Source organism: Pollachius pollachius (genome assembly GCF_949987615.1).
Source record: "Pollachius pollachius genome assembly, chromosome: 9".
Classification (NCBI taxonomy): Eukaryota; Metazoa; Chordata; class Actinopteri; order Gadiformes; family Gadidae; genus Pollachius; species Pollachius pollachius.
This window is the reverse complement of record NC_136942.1, coordinates 22975791-22995214: the sequence shown is the minus strand read 5'-3', so window position 1 is coordinate 22995214 and position 19424 is coordinate 22975791. Positions and strand designations below refer to the sequence as shown.

The 19424-nt window shown below is 44.8% G+C and overlaps 1 protein-coding gene across 4 annotated transcripts in view; it reads left to right on the top strand.

The window, feature by feature from the left end:
• ap3b2 (adaptor related protein complex 3 subunit beta 2) overlaps window positions 1–19424 on the top strand; it is a 50858-nt gene that overhangs the window by 24551 nt on the left and 6883 nt on the right. For 2 of the 4 annotated variants that reach the window (XM_079742584.1, XM_079742582.1), the window contains exons 12-25: window positions 53–115; window positions 289–421; window positions 1150–1259; window positions 2635–2811; window positions 3212–3398; window positions 3707–3825; window positions 7259–7373; window positions 7841–8021; window positions 8881–9046; window positions 10033–10120; window positions 10573–10682; window positions 12878–13106; window positions 13498–13582; window positions 14317–14414. In XM_079742584.1, the coding sequence (XP_079598710.1) occupies window positions 53–115; window positions 289–421; window positions 1150–1259; window positions 2635–2811; window positions 3212–3398; window positions 3707–3825; window positions 7259–7373; window positions 7841–8021; window positions 8881–9046; window positions 10033–10120; window positions 10573–10682; window positions 12878–13106; window positions 13498–13582; window positions 14317–14414 (1861 nt within the window). Of the gene's footprint in view, window positions 1–52; window positions 116–288; window positions 422–1149; window positions 1260–2634; window positions 2812–3211; window positions 3399–3706; window positions 3838–7258; window positions 7374–7840; window positions 8022–8880; window positions 9047–10032; window positions 10121–10572; window positions 10683–12877; window positions 13107–13497; window positions 13583–14316; window positions 14415–19424 lie in introns of all 4 variants that reach the window. The other 2 variants (XM_079742583.1, XM_079742581.1) reach the window with 1 other exon arrangement.

Genomic DNA, 19424 nt, shown 5'->3' with positions numbered 1-19424 from the left:
AACCGAAGTGTATTTATAGAGGGTTTGTTTCCTCCGTTTGTTTGTCTGACAGCTGGAGGTGCTGACCAACCTGGCCAGCGAGACAAACATCTCCACCATCCTGAGAGAGTTTCAGGTGAGAGTCTGGGCGTTCCCCTTTTTGGATTCCCAGTCGATGTAATTCTCCGGTCCTGGGCCGCTGACAGAGATTCAGTCGTCCACCGTGCACACGGCGTATCCATAATCGTTTGGTTAACAGTCTGTGTACCTGTGTGTCGTATTGAGAGGACTTATTCATTATGTTGACAGACGTACATTAAAAGCATGGACAAGGACTTTGTGGCGGCCACGATCCAGGCCATCGGTCGCTGTGCCACTCACATTGGGGAGGTGAGGGACACCTGTCTCAACGGCCTGGTGCAGCTGCTCTCCAACCGCGACGGTCCGTACCCAGATCCTCCCTGCACCGTATCCCTCTCTGCTTTAACCTCCCTGCACCGTATGCCTCTCTGCTTTAACCTCCCTGCACCGTATCCCTCTCTGCTTTAACCTCCCTGCACCGTATGCCTCTCTGCTTTAACCTCCCTGCACCGTATGCCTCTCTGCTTTAACCTCCCTGCACCGTATCCCTCTCTGCTTTAACCTCCCTGCACCGTATCCCTCTCTGCTTTAACCTCCCTGCACCGTATGCCTCTCTGCTTTAACCTCCCTGCACCGTATGCCTCTCTGCTTTAACCTCCCTGCCTCTCTTCCACACATGCATCGCAAGATCCCAGTTGGTAATGGAACCTGGCCTGCTACTCGAAGGTGTAATGCCTTCATGGTTAACGCACTAGCCGGCTTTTTCTCTTTCACTTGGGCTTTTATCCAAAGGGACTGTGATTTAATTAAGGAGCAGGTAGGGGTAAGGGGAACCAACTAGCCTAGACATTACACTATCCGGCCCACCTTCCTGTATGGTGTGGGGGGGGGGGTATATATAAATATATACTTTATATAATATATGCTGTGCTTCACATAAATTAACCACATATTCTCACATGCAAAACAATAAATAGATTCTAGATAGAATGATAGATCTCTGTGTGTAGAGCAGTGCCTATATGACTAAACAGTGACATAGATTATTGTACGTGGTGGTGAACACTGAGGGGGCTGTTCTTTCTGCAGAGCTGGTGGTGGCCGAGTCGGTGGTGGTCATCAAGAAGCTGCTTCAGATGCAGCCTGAGAAGCATAGCGACATCATAAAGCACATGGCCAAACTGACGGACAACATCCAGGTGCATTGTGGGGTATTTGGACGGGAAATGTATTGGTGGTTAATTTTACATATCCGTAAGAGGATATGGAGAGAATTCCTCTTTTTTTCAACGCATCTAAATGCGTAGTGCAATTACAAAGTCTGAATATTAACAAGAAAGTTTCAGAACTTTCTTTAAAAAGTAACTTTTGGTTTAAAAAAGAAAAGTTTGTCACACATTTTTAATGAACAGTATTTAAGCCTTCTTTGAATAAAAAACGATCAAGAGGAGAACACCAGTCGCAGGCTAGCTTGCACCAGGATGCTAGCTGCTGCTCCCCTCCCGACTGTGTTGTGTTGGTAGCTGGGTAGCATTGCAATACTAATGTAGGGAACGGTTCAACTAGAGGAATAAGACCTTTACTGTCGACTAACTTAAATCAGTAACCGCCATAGCTAAGCCTATTGTGGATGCAGAAGGGCAGACAGAATAATGAAGCAAACAGGGACCAGAGCAGGAGACTGTGGTTCAATAATGCCCAGCATGAGGAAAGAGGTGCAGAAATTGTAATTGTGAAGTTATGTAATTATGCCCTGTTACCCTCCCACAAACCAACTGGTACCTCATCATCGGCCGATGACATCAACGCATAGAGCACCACACGTGTTCGTCGACACACCATGCAAACGTGTCATAAGAGCAACTCTGACTCTTGACGACCATCTGCCCATGGGGGCTGCCGCTGTCCTGCCGCTCCTGCCAATACTTTGGGGATGGCTTGTATAGATATATGCATACCTGCCTGTAGGGTACAAACACTGAACCGTCCTGAACGCACAGCTCTATGACCTGGGCCTGTGCACTGACAGAACCCGCCAGCATGCACATCCTGCAGTCCACTGCAGGCTCTACCCAGCCCTGTCTGAGGCTCTGGGTTTGTGCGAATGTGGACAGGGCGCTCAACAGTGTGCTGAGCGAGTACGCCTCATTTCAGAATACAGAGAACCGTGGGACTGGACCTGTGCGCAGGGGCCCACCTGTGTGGCACAGGGGCCACACTACAGGACCTAGAGGGAAGTGGGGAGACAATGTAGTGTCTGATTTAGCACACATGTGTATTGTTTTAAGACAATGTCTTGGTAACGTAGATGTGCTTGGTGTGTTCCGTTTTAAAATGTTGATAACTTAGTTATAAGGTTATCACAAATTCAGTTATAAAATAAGGAAATAAATAATAGTAAAAAAAAGAATTGCATTCAGACCCAGTTTGTTTTGTTACTTGACTATCTGGGCTACGAATCGTACCAATATTTGCGGATAATAGTGAAGTTTAACATATATGCGTTTCCCTTAGCTTTAGGGTTTAGATAGTTGTCTCCAGTCAGAACTGAGTGTTTGTCTCCTATGTTCCCAGGTGCCCATGGCGCGAGCTAGCATCCTCTGGCTCATCGGGGAATACTGCGAACACGTCCCCAAGATCGCCCCGGACGTTCTGAGGAAAATGGCCAAGACCTTTACCAACGAGGAAGACATCGTCAAACTGCAGATCATCAATTTGGCCGCCAAGCTCTACCTCACGAACTCCAAGCAGGTGGGAACCCATTCTCGTCTTGCAATGTTGTCGGCTCGGTAGTGGACGAGTGAGATTGACCCAGGCACCATGGTCTATTGATTGTACCGCAACAGAAAAAATATGTAATACGACTTCCCATGAAGATTAGCCATGAAAGCTTGAAAATGCTCTTTTAGTGTCATAGTCTCCACACAGCCACATATACAGCATCTCCTTGCAGTGCCATGATGCTTCACGCGTTTTGCCAGGTGGCTCGTCATTGCACTTTACTTAGGAACCCATCACGTTACTTTTATCTGCATACACACGTAAAAAACAACAGTATTTGCTTGATTCTCAAAAGGGGCTATGCTCACTTTCGTGCCTCTCTCTCTCCTGCCCTCTCTCTCGTCCTCCCCCTGCCCTCCTCCGGTCGCAGACCAAGCTGCTCACTCAGTACGTCCTGAACCTGGCCAAGTACGACCAGAACTACGACATCCGGGACCGGGCTCGCTTCATCCGCCAGCTCATCGTGCCCACGGACAAGTGCGGGGCGCTCAGCAAGTACGCCAAGAAGCTGATCCTGGCGCTGAAGCCGGCGCCCATCCTCGAGTCTCCCTTCAAAGGTGAGGAACATCACAACACGGCATCCTTGTGCCGGATGCCAAGGACGTCATCGTGAACCACATGGGATCATTCATTCATTACCTGGTCTCATGGTTTTCAGTTTTTGTTCTGGGCTGTATGGCTTTATGGACAGGACAGTGTTTATGGAGGGATGGAGAATGAAGTTATAGCACAGGACGGCAGGTCATCATTAAACTCGGGTTGAGACAAGGCGCAACCTTGACGACATGGTCAGCACACCAGCATTAGATCCCTTCAAGGCTTAAGGTTTTTATGTTGATTTAATGTGTTCTTTGTTCTCTGCCAGACCGGGACCACTTCCAGCTTGGCTCCCTGTCCCACCTGCTTAACACCAAGGCGGGGGGCTACCAGGAGCTGCCCGACTGGCCCCAGGATGCCCCCGACCCCTCCGTGCGCAACGTGGAGGTGAAGGAGTCTGTGCGTGCAGTGGGAACAGTAACATACAGAGACCCCGAGATGAGAGCAGCTGCTGGTGGTGGTGGTGGTGGTGGTAGGATGGAGGGTCTCCCGAGCCAGCCCGCTCCCACCTCCACCCCCAGGATGTGGAGGGGAACGAGGGGGTCTTGCTCCCTCCAAACAGGGCAGTGCTTCAGAGCGGGGGTTGGTTGCTGGGGGGGGATGGGTGTCTCATAGCACTGACTCCAATATGACGTTCGTACAGCAGGACATGTGGTCATCTCTCATTCACATACCAGTCACATCAGCATGAGTGTTGCTTGAGCCCCTTTACCTGCAACCCATCATATAGATCAACAAAGGGATAGAGTTCAATAAACTCACAGTATCAACACAGTGGGGGGATCTCTGGTTGATATTAAATGTTCAAAAGGCTTTTACCATGAAGCTCAGAACACGGTAGAGCTTTCCATAAGAGCAGTCATATAATTCACACTGGAGACCAGAACCTTTCTCAGCCCCTCTCTGCTGTGCTGCTGTCCCTGTCGGTAGCAACATCCTCTGCGTTTCCCAGGTGATGCTTCACCTCTGGCCCAATAGCACATGGGTCCCTGAAGAGACCAGGCAGGATGGCTGGTTCAGGCCCTCTTTAAAAACACCTTCCCTTAAAGCAATCTTAGAAATACTTGTATAGATGGATGACATTTCTGGCAAAAAAAATTGCTGGGTTTTCTGGATGACCCCCACAAAATGCACCCCTACCTATTGGTCCAACCTCTCCCCCCCTCATGTGCCATTGGTTCATAGCTGAAGATGTCACATGATGTAAACTATGCCATCTGACCCAGCCTTTGACTGCTCATGTCGTCCGGCTGGTATCCAATCACACCAAGGGTCCACTGCTCAATTCAAGGCTCTTTCACTCGTCATGTTAACAATGTCGTTTCTAATTTTTGGTTTCTCATTGAGCATGTCCAATGTGTACCTGTCATATGTCATTCAGATCGTTGCTCAATGACACCACATGTGTGCAGTGAAGAAGGATGCATGTGCTAATTCTAATTGCTCTCTGGCAGGGGATGCTGCCAATCCATAGATGCAGATGATTAGCAAATAGGCATACGCTCCTGCCTGCTGAACTCCTGGAGGACTCACCCACTAACTTTTAACAGTCACTGACATCCATCTCTGCCTCTGTCTCTCTCTCCCTCTGTCTCTCTCTCTTCTCTCTCTCTCTCTCTCTCTCTCTCTCTCTCTCTCTCTCTCTCCCTCTGTCTCTCTCTCTCACTGTACATGACAATGCTTCTTGCAGCTAGAGGAAGTGTATCCCAGTGAGCAAGGCCGGATTGGCCTGCTGGGAGACAGGCGAGAGGTGCCCCCCGACCCTACTCTCTCTCTCTCTCTCTCTCTCTCTCTCTCTCGCTCTCTTTCTCTCTCTCTCTCTCTCTCTCTCTCTCTCTCTCTCGCTCTCTCTCTCTCTCTCTCTCTCTGTGTGGGAGTGCTGTGGTTCAGTTTTGATAAATGACTACTCTCTACTCTCCTTTCTCTCCCCCCTTCATTGTACCATGTTGAGGTTAACACGTATGAGTAGCTTTTACTGCCAAGTGGAAGCTTCACTTGCTGTCTATTCTTATTTGCCGCATGGTCAACAAACGATCTATTAGTTGGTATTGGCATCAGAAATTGTCTAGTTAACCAAAAAATAAATAAAGGAAACATTTTATTTTAAAATATGCAGCTATAAATGACATGGAGTTGGCCGTGAGTAAGTCATGGACAGTATGACAGTAGGTCATTAAGGATTGGCACTCTCGTTTTCTTATTCCTCACCTTTGCCAGGAGGGGCCTACTGAGGTGCCAGTTTGCCATGTGGCTGAATTCTGTACCATGAAAACTAGGTTTTCATGCACTTTACAAATGTTTGGTGTGCTGTTTGATTTCTGAACAAATTAGAAAACTGTCAACCACTAATTCCCCACTGTCCATTCCCATTGTGACTGTCCATTTCTGATTTCTAAAACAGAACATCCTGTGAAGTAATTTACAAAGTCATTGTGGTCATTATATTGGAGCGGTTCACATCGATGGTCCTGGTCGCCTTAATGGTTCCGGGGTTGGCAGGAAAGGTGTCTCTGTAATGTCCTTTACTGTTCTCCCATGTCTCCCATCTCAAGTCACAACCTAGTCAGACAGTGCCTCTATCTCTGCTTATGCTTTCAACAAGATGTCCCTCCTTATTTTTTCTTTGAAATCTCCTATTACAACCCTTTTGTTTTCTTTTTCCACGTCTGCCAGGTTATTACGCTGCTCGAAAGAGTCACAAAATTAACGAGTGTGAGTCAGTCAGTGTATCATCCAACGCCCTTCTCTCTGAGCCTCCGTCCACATAGCGCCAGAACCCAAGTGTCTTTTGATTTCCCACCTTGTAACATATAGTCGCTGTTCTCTGCTTAGCCCAACCTAAGCCACCAACACGCTTACCTCCCCTCTCTGCAGTCTTAACCACTACTGAAGTGACTCTTTTCAGAAACATTTTACCATCAGAAAGCTTTTTAAACGGGAGGGAATTACCGGAGTCTCAGTCAGAACAAGGACAATTAGATACATTTTATATCAACAACACTTTAAAGATTCACCGCCAATGCTTCAAACTTAAAGACTTGTTGTACTGTAAGGAACCACAAGTACAAATAAGATGTTTGGTTCTACGCTATGGCATGTATAATATTTATTAGCATACATAATGGTTCTCAAAAGAGGTCACTTCGTCTAATGGAACTGTGCCATGTTTTGAACAAATCAATTCCAAAACATTTTTGCAACTGGTCATGAAGGCATTTCCTGGTTCTAGCATCTAGTTAAGAAACCTAAAGGGGGGGGGGGGGGGGGGGGGGGATAATTACGCAGGCATTAAAGAGTAACCGCACACTAAACTACATTTGTGAATTTGCTGCTGTCTGCAACAGGTAAAAATAGTGGAAAAATACACTAGATTCATGTTTTCTGTATTGTTCAAATATATGAACAATACAGAATATGTATACTAAATAAATAACAATGTTTCCATCCAAATAGGGTTAGGAGTCATAATTATAACTTTTAGATTATAATTTAAGTCATTTAGCTCTGTTCATTTATACAGATTATCAATGGATGATACAATATAACCTGGAGATGGCAGCAAACCAAGTAGTCACTGCAATGATACTCTTTAATGGACCTTTAGTCTATGTATACGGTCAGTATCCTGATTTGGAGATGACTGTAGACTGGATCGGCTGGCATTACTTGGCTGCATCATCCCGCCAGGCAGAGGCGTTCATGGCCGTGCTGATGTTTACTTCTTCCCTTCAACCTTTGCTTTGGTCTGAGAGGGTTTGTTCAACCGAGCTCCGATGATTGGTGACGCCTGTGGTTGTGGCGCTTGTGGTTGTGTTGCTAGGGGCCTGAGTGGACCAAGTGCAGCAGCCGGGAGAAGAGGAAGGAGAAGAAGGTGGAGAAGCCGTTCTACTCCGACTCCGAGGGCGAGTCGGGGCCGACAGAGTCTGCGGACAGCGGTAACTCAACATGTTACGTGTACCTCAGTCTGTTTGTTTACAGGAGATAGCCTGGAGATCACTTACTGACTGCTGCAGACGATGAACCTTGACCTGAACAGAGCACGAGCCTTTTGGTGGATCTCAAATGATATTCTTTTTCGACTTTTCCCTTTGCTTTAGACTGTTAGATGATGTATGCATGTTTTACGTCCGCTAACCTAGAGAAATCTAAGTCTGATCCAGGGGGTGTCTTCGCACCCACCGAGAAGGCCCCTCAATAAGGGCGTGAAACAGCTCGTTTGCGCTCACTCGACTTCTGTAACAGTGTGACGTCAGACTGCAGTGGGCAGTGTTGAAGTGCAGAAGTCCCGCCTCCCGGCTACCCGCAATGTTTCTAACTTCTCGGGGGGTTTGATGACGCAGACGCACGTGCAAAGCGTTCAACCAAGCGAACCGTGCTGCTCTGTTTACCCGCCAATCTGCAGAGTCGGACTCTGCCAGCAGCTCGGCCAGCGGCAGCGAGCAGAGCGGCTCAGGGAGTGAGGAGAGCGAGGAGAGCGAGGAGCGCTCCGACTCAGAGGAGGAGGAGGAGGAGGAGGAGGAGGAAGCCAAGAAGAGGAAGACCCAGAAGAAGGAACCCATCAAAGCGGTGCAGCAAAGTGAAAGGTAGTGCATGACGTTCTGATGGGGGTCCCCTGAGAGAGAAGGCCTCAATCATACATATAATATCATACATTCTGATTTGTACACTGAAAACCATCATGGTTTCTTTCATGTTAAGCACATGTGTTCTAGGATCAAGATTCATCTCTGCCGGCAGACACACACACACACATGCACACAAGCACACACACACACACACACACACATGCACACGCACACACACACACAGTTTACATAGTTGACATTTCCCGCTCAGAGCGGGGGAATCCTCTATTAGACACAACGTTTGCAAGAATGAAAATTTGGCTTTTTGATAGAGAAATACAAATAAATAAAATAAGTATGTCCACACCATAGGCAGTTATTTTGGTTATTCTTGATCAATCTGTCAGGCTATAGAGGTAGCCCCAGACAAACGGCTGGTCTGTGCTTCTCCTGTTAGCGGAGCATAGCAGATACACTATAAAAGCCTGCATTGACACAGAGATGAGAATGTAGTTGGCACTGTGCTGCGCAGCCAATCTGGAATTGGTAACTGAACATCTAAGATCTACTGATAATGTCATTAGTAGATGTCCAGAGCTGACATCTAGAACTCTTTTGAGCGCCCTCATACAATCCATTATACCGTTTAGATTATTTCACAGAAGGCACTAGGTTGCTTTCTTGGGGACAAACTTTGAATTTAGAATCCAGATTCCCTGCTTGAGGTTAATTGGGGTTCCTAATGCAACATTTCTTAATTGCTTTTAACAATAGTTGTAGTCATACTAGTTTAATACTCTGCAGCCTCCCACTTTGTTTACTCTCATTGTAAAGTGTATGTATCATCGTTACTGAGTCTTGTCTCTTCATCTCCAAGTGAGCAGAGCAGTGAAGAGGAAGTGAAGAAGAGGAAAGTTAGCAAACCTCCGCCGAGGAACGTGTCCGAGTCGGAGTCTGAGGACGACGAGGACAGCCCGTCAGACAGCAGCCAATCAGAGTCGGAGGATTCTGAGTCCGAGGCTGAGGTCAAAAAGAAGAAGAAGGTCAGAGGATGACGAATAATGAGGTCTTTAATACACATTAGTGATCGACCGATATATCGGCCGGCCGATATAATCAGCCGATATTTGCGTTTTTTACGCAGATTTTTGTTTTTTCAGGCATGATTTACAGACAGTTCAATAAATGTTGATTTTTTTAAATTGAGACATTGTAACATTTGTTATCATTGTGTCATTTTTATGATGTAAATTGAGGGAGGCTTAGCCTAGAAATCCAGACCCACATCTAGAAAGCTGTAGGATCTGGCAACGAGTAATGAAAATGGCCCAACTTGAGGGGCAGCACCAAGCATGCATTTGAAAATATCACTGGATAACACACATTGGATAACACTACGACCAATCAGAAGAATACAAGGGGTGACGTATCCAGACCAGTGGAGCTAACCAATAGATAAGACTCTTGCCGTATCCGGTCGGTAAAACAGCAACGCTTTTGGCCCGCCTATATTGATACATCGATGTGATTGATTAATGCTCTGGGCCAGGGGAGGCCCAGAATATTGGCCCAGAATATTGAATTTGCTCGCTGAGCAAATTCAAATTGTGCTGTCGCGAGAACTCTGGATTTCCAGGGTAGTATTGGCTCCAAATATCGGCTCAAGAAAATTGGTATCGGTTATCGGCTAAGGCTGATGAAAAAAAAATCTGTATCGTATCGGCCCTAGAAAATCCATATTGGTCGATCCCTAATACATATCATAGAATAAAGACTTCATTTTGGAAATGTTATGATACTTAATGGACCACTAGCTGATATATTTCCATTTGCTGCAGTCATCCCTTGTACAGATTTAGATTTTCTCATCTTTGTCTCCAGACTGGGTGGATTGAGTTCAGGGTGGATCGGTTTTCTTTCATTTACACAGTCAAATAAATCAGACATGCAGATAGGGCAGGTATGTTACAATCTAATAACATGGGTTCATTCATGTTTCTTGTGAATGTCATTTGATTGGTCCACACAGATAACTCCGCCCAAAGCACCCACTAAACCAGTGAAGAAAGAGGGCAAGAATGAGAAGAAGGAAATGTCTCTCCTGGACTTTGACGACTGTAAGTCACATGTTCCAGTCAGCGCTGTGTCTGGTCTGTGTGTGTTTGCGTGTGTGTGTGCGTGTTGGTGTGTGTGTGTGTGTGTTCAGACCGGCACTGATTCTCACCGTGCAGAAGAGAGTCATGGGAATTATTAACGTATTGATTTGAGCAAGGTAAACGGATTGGTAAAGAAATGTGCTGTAACCATGCAGATGACACGTGGATTAGGATGACTTGTGACCAACCTATACTAAGGTCGGTCACAAGGGAATGTTTGCTATGCTAGCTGTTGGTCCATGAACTTTGATTTTTATCGTTTCTTTTATATCTCATATCATGTATAAACATCAGAAGTAAACTAGACGGACCAGATAGCCTCTTGTTACGACTGCAGCATTTCAACTAAACAATGTAACTCACCTCTCTGTCCTTCTCCCCTTCTCTCCCATGCCCACGCTCTCTCCCCCTAGTCGAGCCCACCCCCTCCCCCCAGGTGACACCCGTGGGTAACTTCCTGTCAAGCAGCCTGGTGACGGACCTTGAGGGGCTCTCTCTGACCGACACCGTGCTGTCTCCTGCCGTAAGTTCCCCAAACTGCTCCTGATATGTTAGCACATCTAGACCAGAGGCTGGGGCTATCCACCACCTCCGGTCCAACAAAGGGATTCACCATCTCTCATTCAACATGGGAGCTGTGGACATCAGTCAGCAGTCAGTCAGCAGCCGGTCAGCAGCCAGTCAGCAGTTGGTCAGCAGTCATCAGCAGTCGGTCAGCAGTCGGACAGCAGTCAGTCAGCAGTCGGCAGCAGTCGGTCAGCAGTCGGTCAGCAGTCAGTCAGACAGCAGTCAGTCAGCAGTCGGTCAGCAGTCAGTTATCAGTCAGTCAGCAGGCATTCAGCAGTTGGTCAGCAGTCAGTCAGAAGTCATTCAGCAGTCGGTCAGCAGTCGGTCAGCAGACAGTCAGCAGTCATACAGCAGTCGGTCAGCAGTCGGTCAGCAATCGGTCAACAGTCAGTCAGTCAGTCAGCAGTCAGTCAGCAGTCGATCAGCAGCCAGCAGTCCCCGGAGTGAGACGACTGAGATGAGAATATTATATACCCTATAACATCAGCAAGGGGAGTATTTTTGGAGCTTTTTGATGACGTATTCTACAAAACAACAGAGGTGTCAAAAGTATTCACATTTGTTTAAAAAGACTTCTGTAGAAGTTGAAGTATCAACTCAAGCTTTTCACTCAAGTAAAAGTGTAAAAGTACTGCTTTAAAAACTACTTAAAGTATATAAGTAATGTAAAAAAATCCATTATTAACAAAAGCTTAGGCCACAGGGGCCTATAGTGCACTACCCCACCTCTCCAAAAAACTTTTTTTTATTGTGCTAAAATGTTAGTGTTGAAAATTTGTGCCCCCCCTTATAACTTTGGCTAGGAAAGAAGAAACATGTATATTCTTCATTCAGTGTGCATTATAGAGAAGGTATACATATTTTGGCTATTTTTCGTATTTATTTGTGCAGGGTAATGAAAGGCTCTATATGGTGTCTGTGTGTGGGGCCTACATTATTAGGCCTACCATGATGCTATTATGCTATTATTGTTATTTATTCAGGATATTTTGTAAGGACATCTGCAGATGTTGCAACTGAAGTGTGGATTAGCCTGCAGGAATAAAATATGATCAGGTGGTTTTCAGTAGACAGCTGTCAGTTCGGCTGCGGTGCAATGAATGAATAAAGATCGTAAACATGTAGAAAGAATAAAAACATATATTTTGACAGATGTGCCATAAATTACTACTTTACAACCTTGTTGATAACCAACATTTAGAAATACATCAGCCTTGGGTGAATTCGAAGCGTAGTGTGTACTTCCGTCTGCACTTGATGCATGCGCGCTCATGCGTCCGGGATACAATTCTTATCGGGGGTAACTACATTGGCACGACACCGGAATAAAAACAAGCCAAAATGAAATAAGTATCAAGTAACAATAATAATAATGATAAAAATTGATTTTATATAGCGCCTTTCAGGATACTGAAGGTCGCTTCACAAGAGTGGGAGGTCAGGGTGTATGTGTAGGCAAGTGAGTGAGAGTGCAAAATGCGCAAGGCGCTGGGTGGGGTCGTGAGTTAGGCTATTGTAAACTGTAAGGAATAGAAAGTACAGATAATTGCGGAAAATGTAGTCTGTTAAGTACTCAGATAAAGTCAGTTAAGTATAGATACCAAAGTTTCTGCTTAAGTAAGGTAACAAAATATTTGTACTTCGTTACTTGACACCTCTGAAAAACAATAAACTAAACATGTAACAGACATGGATATCGTTAATGGGTCTAAGTCCCTCCTTCTTTGTGGCCCCTCACCACTCAACCTTTGTAACTGTAGGGGATATCCCTTGACCGGAAGACCCGCCCTCCCTCTCTTGCCACTTAACCCATGTTACTGAGGCGGATATCGTTCCCTCCCTTGAGGGATCAGACGTCCGAGCCCTCTCTCTATTCAAAGAATCATGGGACGCACCTCGTTCAAGGTGCTCCGTCCTGAGAACACTAGCACTGGGATCGCAGGCAGAACAGGGGAGCATAGTCTAGTGCAGGGTGCCCCCATTAACACCCTGAAAATTTTCAATGTAAAATGCTTTTTGTAAAACTGCCACCAATACACATGACGCAGAAGTGTTCACTTTTAGGCCACAAGTGAGCCAATTTGAAGACAGACAATTTCAACCAAATGACAACCAAAATGGCAACCCTCCCTCCCTTCCCCCCTCCTCCAGACGATCTCTCCGTCCGGTTCGCTGAAGAGCTACGAGCTGCTGCACCGCATCACAGGGGAGGGTCTGTGGGTGGAGTACTGCTTCAGCCGCCAGCCGTTTCTCCCTGACCCCCACATGGTGGCCGTGCAGATCCAGTTCACCAACAGCGCCGCCACCGAGGCCAAGGGCCTGCGCCTGGAGGAGGCCAAGCTTCAGTCCGGCATGCGGGTCAAGGAGTTCCCCGAGATCGGTCAGTTCAGAGGGGCCCGGGCGGTGGTACCGGGGTCGGCCACTAGGAGGTGCTGCCCTTGGGGATAGCTGCTAGCAGAGGGACTTGGTTTACAGGATGTTTATTTTCTTGCCTCTTTAAATGATGAGGAACAAATGGCTTGATTGACATTATTCTCCAAGTCCAGGAGGAACCACTACATATCTATTAGTAGTAGTATAGGTGCTGCTGCACAACCAAAATAAACAAAAACACCACAGAGCTTTCACGGTACAGAATGCCAAAAGTAACCCTAACCGAGTGAGGTTTGTACCAGTATAGTCACACAAGATGAGTTGGTATAGTCACCCAAAACTGCATACGACCTAAAGTGCCAGTGGTTGTATTGAAGCCTCTCCTTCTGTGCTGACAGAGGTACTGCCAGCAGGGGAGAGCGCTACGGTGGTGATGGGCGTCGACTTCTGTGACTCCACCCAGGCAGCCAACCTGCAGCTCTGGTAAGAGTGATTCTACTGGTAACAGTGGACCGTTATCACAGGTCCTGTTCCTGACAGGAGGTTAGGGTTAGGGTAACCTTTTTGGGACATTTGGTGGCTGTTATGCTTGTCTTTTATAGCAGCAGAATGGGCCATGAATATGCACCGCCATACATAAATCCAACTTGATTAATGTTATGAGCTGTGTTCTTCCTCCTGTTAGAGGGTTCCATTCCATACTCAGATCTGCTCATTGCCTTGCAGGTTGTCTTAATGAAATTAGATCATTTGAATTTGCCTTTAAAAAACAAGGCCCTCGGTCAGGAACTAAAACGTAATAGTAGAAAAGCTTAAAGCTAAATTTTCGGTTTCAGTTCACTTTGTTTGAGGACATTATTGTGTAGCAACTGTGACTGCAGTGAAGACAGTGTTACTGAACGCCGAACAGAAGCACTTTCTCTCTCTGTGTCGGTCATTTGCTAGTACTTAAAAAGTTATTTAAAGCCTTTTTAAAGTTAAAGCAATTAGTTGTTTAACACTTTGTATTGTTTATTAGAAAGTGATGTAGTTGGCGTCTTTCTCACATCAAGCTTATTTTTAATAGATTAGGACTATTTCAACTTAGTTTCATTCCATTTGCTTTTAGTTCCAAACTGGATATGACATCAATTTATCAGATGTGATACAATGTAATGAAATGGGATGCATGATCTATGATTAATAAGCCATGAACCATGTGTTGTGTCTATCTGAAGCACTCACAGCAGGAAGTTCTTTGTGTCCATCCAACCCCCGGTCGGAGAGTTGATGACCCCTTCTTTCATGACAGAGAACGAGTTCAAGAAAGAGCAAGGTAAATAACTAAAGCAGCACACTAAAGATACCAGCACTGGGCTTTAATCAGCTGGAGGTCGGCTTGCCAACCCAGACCCTTTTTATAACTCTTCAGTTGAAATCGTTTGGTATCATTACCCAGAAGGTTGAATTCAGTATTTCAAGTTGTTTTTCTATTTGAGATTGGTTGGTGAGATTCTTGGCTCGTTCCGAACTTTCGTCTTCAAATCGAAACCAAAAACATGTAATTTGCACATTTCTCTCCTGTGGTTCCCATGGTTTCCCGATAGAGATGCTCTTAAAGAATCTAGGTAAGTGGGCTTTGTTGTTGGCATCACTGTTCCAGCCGTCTGTTGCCACAACCTGCCTTTAAAGAGTAATCAAACACTAAATCAGAGAATGAAATAACAAGTTTGGTTATTGCACGTTTCCAAATTGGTGCAATAAACTCGGGTTTCTGACCCCTCCTCAAGTTATTTTAGTGTTTGTTTACACTTCAAACCAACCTTACATCAAGTAGTCCTCCTCCCTTTGAAGCTTTAAGCTGATACAGCCCTGCCTGCGCCCCCACCCCCACCTTGCCCACCACGGACCCTTGTCAGCGGCACCCCCACCCCATACAGACTGGGGGCCCTATCTTGCATCCGGCGCAATTTTCTTTCTACACTGGCGCAGAGCGTTCTTTTCCCTCCACCGCCACGCGTCGGTACATTAGGGAATGATCTTGCGCCCCAAGGGGCGGTTCGGCGAAAGGAGAAGGCGTGTTCTGGCACAAACGTTCCCTGGTGCTATTTTGCAGTTTCAGAAAACAATTCCACCACAAACCAGGGAATACCTGGTTTAAAGTCAGTGGCGCGTTGTTCAGATGCTATTTTAAGGGCGCATGCATAATGTTGCTTGTGCACCTCGCGCATACACTTTGCTTCTCTCATCTACCTAGCCACACATTCTTGGTAAATTATTTGGGAAAGAACAGCTGACAGAGCGGTAATAAGTTGTACTTTTAAATCAATGCATCTGCAAACGCCGTACAGCAAACAAATATTTTCTTGCAACCCGGTATCACGCGATTTCGTGCTCATGCGAACAAACGTTAATCTATTGAATCGTGTCCCTGAGCACGATTGTCTGACTTTTTTCGCGCTACACAGAACGAAATGTAAACCAATGCATTCTGAATGGGAGCATTTCTCCGATGTTTCCGTGCTGCACAGAACGAAATGTAAACCAATGCATTTTGTATGGGAGTGTTTATCAGACAAGAGAGAGAGAGAGAGTGTGCGCAGACAGTACAGTGCACCCTCTAGTTATATATATGTTAATATTCCCATTTTTGCATTTTTGAAGCTGACCTCCTCAAAAACTGAAAATAAATAAATAAATAACAATAATTGTGCTCCGCAGAACGAAATGTAAACCAATGCATTCTGAATGGGAGCGATTCAAATGCTCTGATGTTAACCCTATATATATATATATATATATAGATATATTCATTATATAGGGGAGGCCCTCTTAAGCCCATCAGTTACTTGGCTCCGCAGTGCATCAGTGTCGCTCTTTATGGTTCCCTCTCTCTCTTTTCCACTGTGTTTCGAGAATTCATATCGATATAACGAGAAAGGATGTTATGATAACGGCAAGAAAATAAAGGCTCCATGGTCATAATAATTTGAATATAATTAAATTAAAGCGTGTAACGAGGAAATGAGACGATCTAGTTGTGGGCCAGCAGAGGCTGAATTTTAACCGAATTCGGCCCATGACCTTATTTTTTACATCGTTTTTTTATATTATGAATGTTTAAATATTGTCTGGTATACCTGAACCACACTTACACATTGGTGGAAGTGGATTTTCAACGGTCAGTTAGGCTACAGATCTTGTTATAACGATAATTGAATTAAAAGCTACATGGTCTAAATATTATAGGCTAACTAAATAATTGTATATTTATATATATGTAATATATATTTTAATATTAAATAAATTCAATATTAAACCAATGCATTTCAATCTGGATATAATCTGGAACTTGTTTTTTTCAAATCGCTGTCTAGTGGTTTGTTACGTCACTCTGAGAGACGCGCATGGACAGATTTTATAGTGACACAGCCTATAACCTATTCTTGAAAGCAAAGCACCAAGCTCATTGATTTACCGAGGCAGGGTTATTTGAAACAATTAATTAAATATGTGTGAGAGGTCATTCCTCCTCCTGAGTGTGCTTCCTATTTATGTCTAGTGTACCCCCCACTGTCCACAAGCACCCCCCCTCCCCATATGGATATGGAGAATTGTTGCCACATCCCAGTGGTGGTGGTATCATATATATGAAACATTCAATTATGCTACAATGATCAATTAGGAGGCCGAAGCCCTAAAGGAAGTGATGCAATAGGTGACGAGGACATTAACAAGTAATCTATAGACCTGGGGTCTCTTTTATATCAAAGGGGGTCTCAAAGGACGCATACCACTATTAACTTGTGGTCTACAGCCCTACAGGAAAGGCTCACACAGCATCATCAAATGCTCCATTGAAACGCATTGGCAACAAGCCGTTGCTAGAAATTAATCTAAATTAGTTGACAAGTGATAGAAACTTGTCCATTAGACCTTCAACCAGGGTGCATCTTGGGATTACTCTGTGAAAATTGTGGGTCTCTGGGAAAAAGCCACCCCTAACCCTAACCCTAACCCTAACCCTAACCCGAAACCTCAGACCCCCCCCTCCCTGCCCTCGGGGTCCGACCGTATTCAAATCTCAGGGTGGTAGGACCTTCCTATCTCAAAAACTGTTTTTCCACCACATTCTGAACCACTAGGTCTTGCAGGCAAAACTTCTGAGGGGCTTTGTCCAAATAACAGTCCATTTGGAAAAACTTTTTTTCTCTAAGGGCTAGAACTCCAAAACTCGGATGTGTCGTTCTCGGGACCCCGGGAAATGTGCGTATACATTTTGGCATCTCTAGCTATCTCGAAAAAGCCGGAAAAGGGGCGTGACCTCCAACAGTTGAGTAAGTGTACATTAGACAGAGGTTAGTTTCTAGTCCCCATTTTTTTTGGGATGGAGGTGTACATTTGTGGCTTAAGGTGTGTAGACACAGCTGGCCTGTGGCCAAGTTTTTGAAGTCTGGGGTCAAGGTGGGGTCTGGGTTCTCTCATAACTTTTTGTCATTATAAAAGAGAGGCCTGATTCTCAGATATGCATGTTGGATGGCTAGGGTGTAGGTCTGGGAAGAATTTTAGGCCAAAATCGTGCAAGCGAGCCGCTGGGTGAGGTGCAACGAGATGGAGCACTTGCTGAGTCATTTCCTGTAGGGCTGGAGCCACAGGTTGATGCGTATGCGTCCTTTGAGACCCCCTTTGATATAAAAGAGACCCCAGGTCTATAGCTTACTTGTGAATGTCCTCGACTCAGTCACCTATTGCATAACTTCCTTTATGGCTTCGGCCTCCTAATTGATCATTGTAGTATAATTGATTGCCCTCTTTCATATATATGATACCACCACCACTGGGACGTGGCAACAATTCTCTAAATCCATATGGGGAAGCACACTCAGGAGGAGGAATGACCTCTCACACATATTTAATTAATTGTTTCAAGTAACCCTGCCTCGTTTTATCAATGAGCTTGGTGTTTTGCTTTCAAGAATAGGTTATAGACTGTGTCACTATAAAATCTGTCCATGCGCGTCTCTCAGAGTGACGTAACAAGCCACCAAAGATTTAAAAAAACGAGTCAAGTTAATTAAAAAAGTAACTTATTAATTAAAAGTCTAAACTGCAGAAAATAGAAACAGCCAAGGTGCCTTTTGAAGGAAACCTTGGAATATCTGTCTATTTCCTAACCAGGGGACCCTTGTTTACGGCAAAAACAACACAATTGACAGCAGCTCCGTTGCCGCGTGGTTTTTGGAGCCATGTAAGGAGCAGAGGGGGCGGTCGATAGCAACCACCATAGCGACCATGACAGTCAAGTGATGTGGACGCAGCCCCATTGAAAAGAATAGGGCAGGGCACGATTAGAGCCGTTAATGTAATGCGTTTTCCGCGGTGGACCAACGTAGTTACACTACATTCTGGTGTGAGACTGGGTTTAAGGGACGTGGTCGGTTTCAGTTTTTGAGGGGGTCTGCCGCAAAAATTGGTTGTTGTTTTGACCAATCCATAACTAGAGCGTGCACTGCGCCACACTTCTGAAGTCTAAAAAAATCTCCCGATTGAAATCAATTGGTTTAATATTGAATTAATTACATATTAAAATATAGGCTTGTATTATATATAAATATAAATATAACATTATTTAGATTTAGCTCTTATTCAATAGCAAGATCTGTTAGAGCGTGCCCTGCCCCCCCCACCCCCTTCTGAAGTCGAAAAGAATCATCGGATTGAAATGTATTGGTTTAATATTAAATTAATTAAATATATAGATTATATATATCTAAATATAAATTATTTTGTTAAGTAGACCATGTAGCTTTTATTCAATTATCGTTATAACAAGATCTGTAGCCTATCTGCACTTCCACCAATGTGTAGGCCTAAGTGTATCAGGTATACCAGACAATATTAAAATATTCATAATATAAAAACAATATATATATATATAGGGTTAACATCAGAGAAACGCTCCCATTCAGAATGCATTGGTTTACATTTCGTTCTGTGGAGCATGGTTATTTTTTTTATTTTTATTTTTTTCAGTTTTTGAGGAGGTCTGCTTCAAAAATGCAAATATTGACATATATATAACTAGAGGGTGCTCTGTTCTATCTACACACACCCCTTCTGAAGCCACTCTCTCTCTCTCTCTCTCGTTATGTTTTGTGGAGCACTTTAATTGTCTAAGGTTGTCTGAACACGTGTGTGCGTCCATCTGTTTAAACACACGCAAACTAAACACGTAACGCATAATACAGTCCATGTCAATGTATATTAACGGGGAATACATGCATATTAGGAACACAAGTCGATAGCGATAATGCATACAATACTGGTAAGAAACAATGTTTGTTAA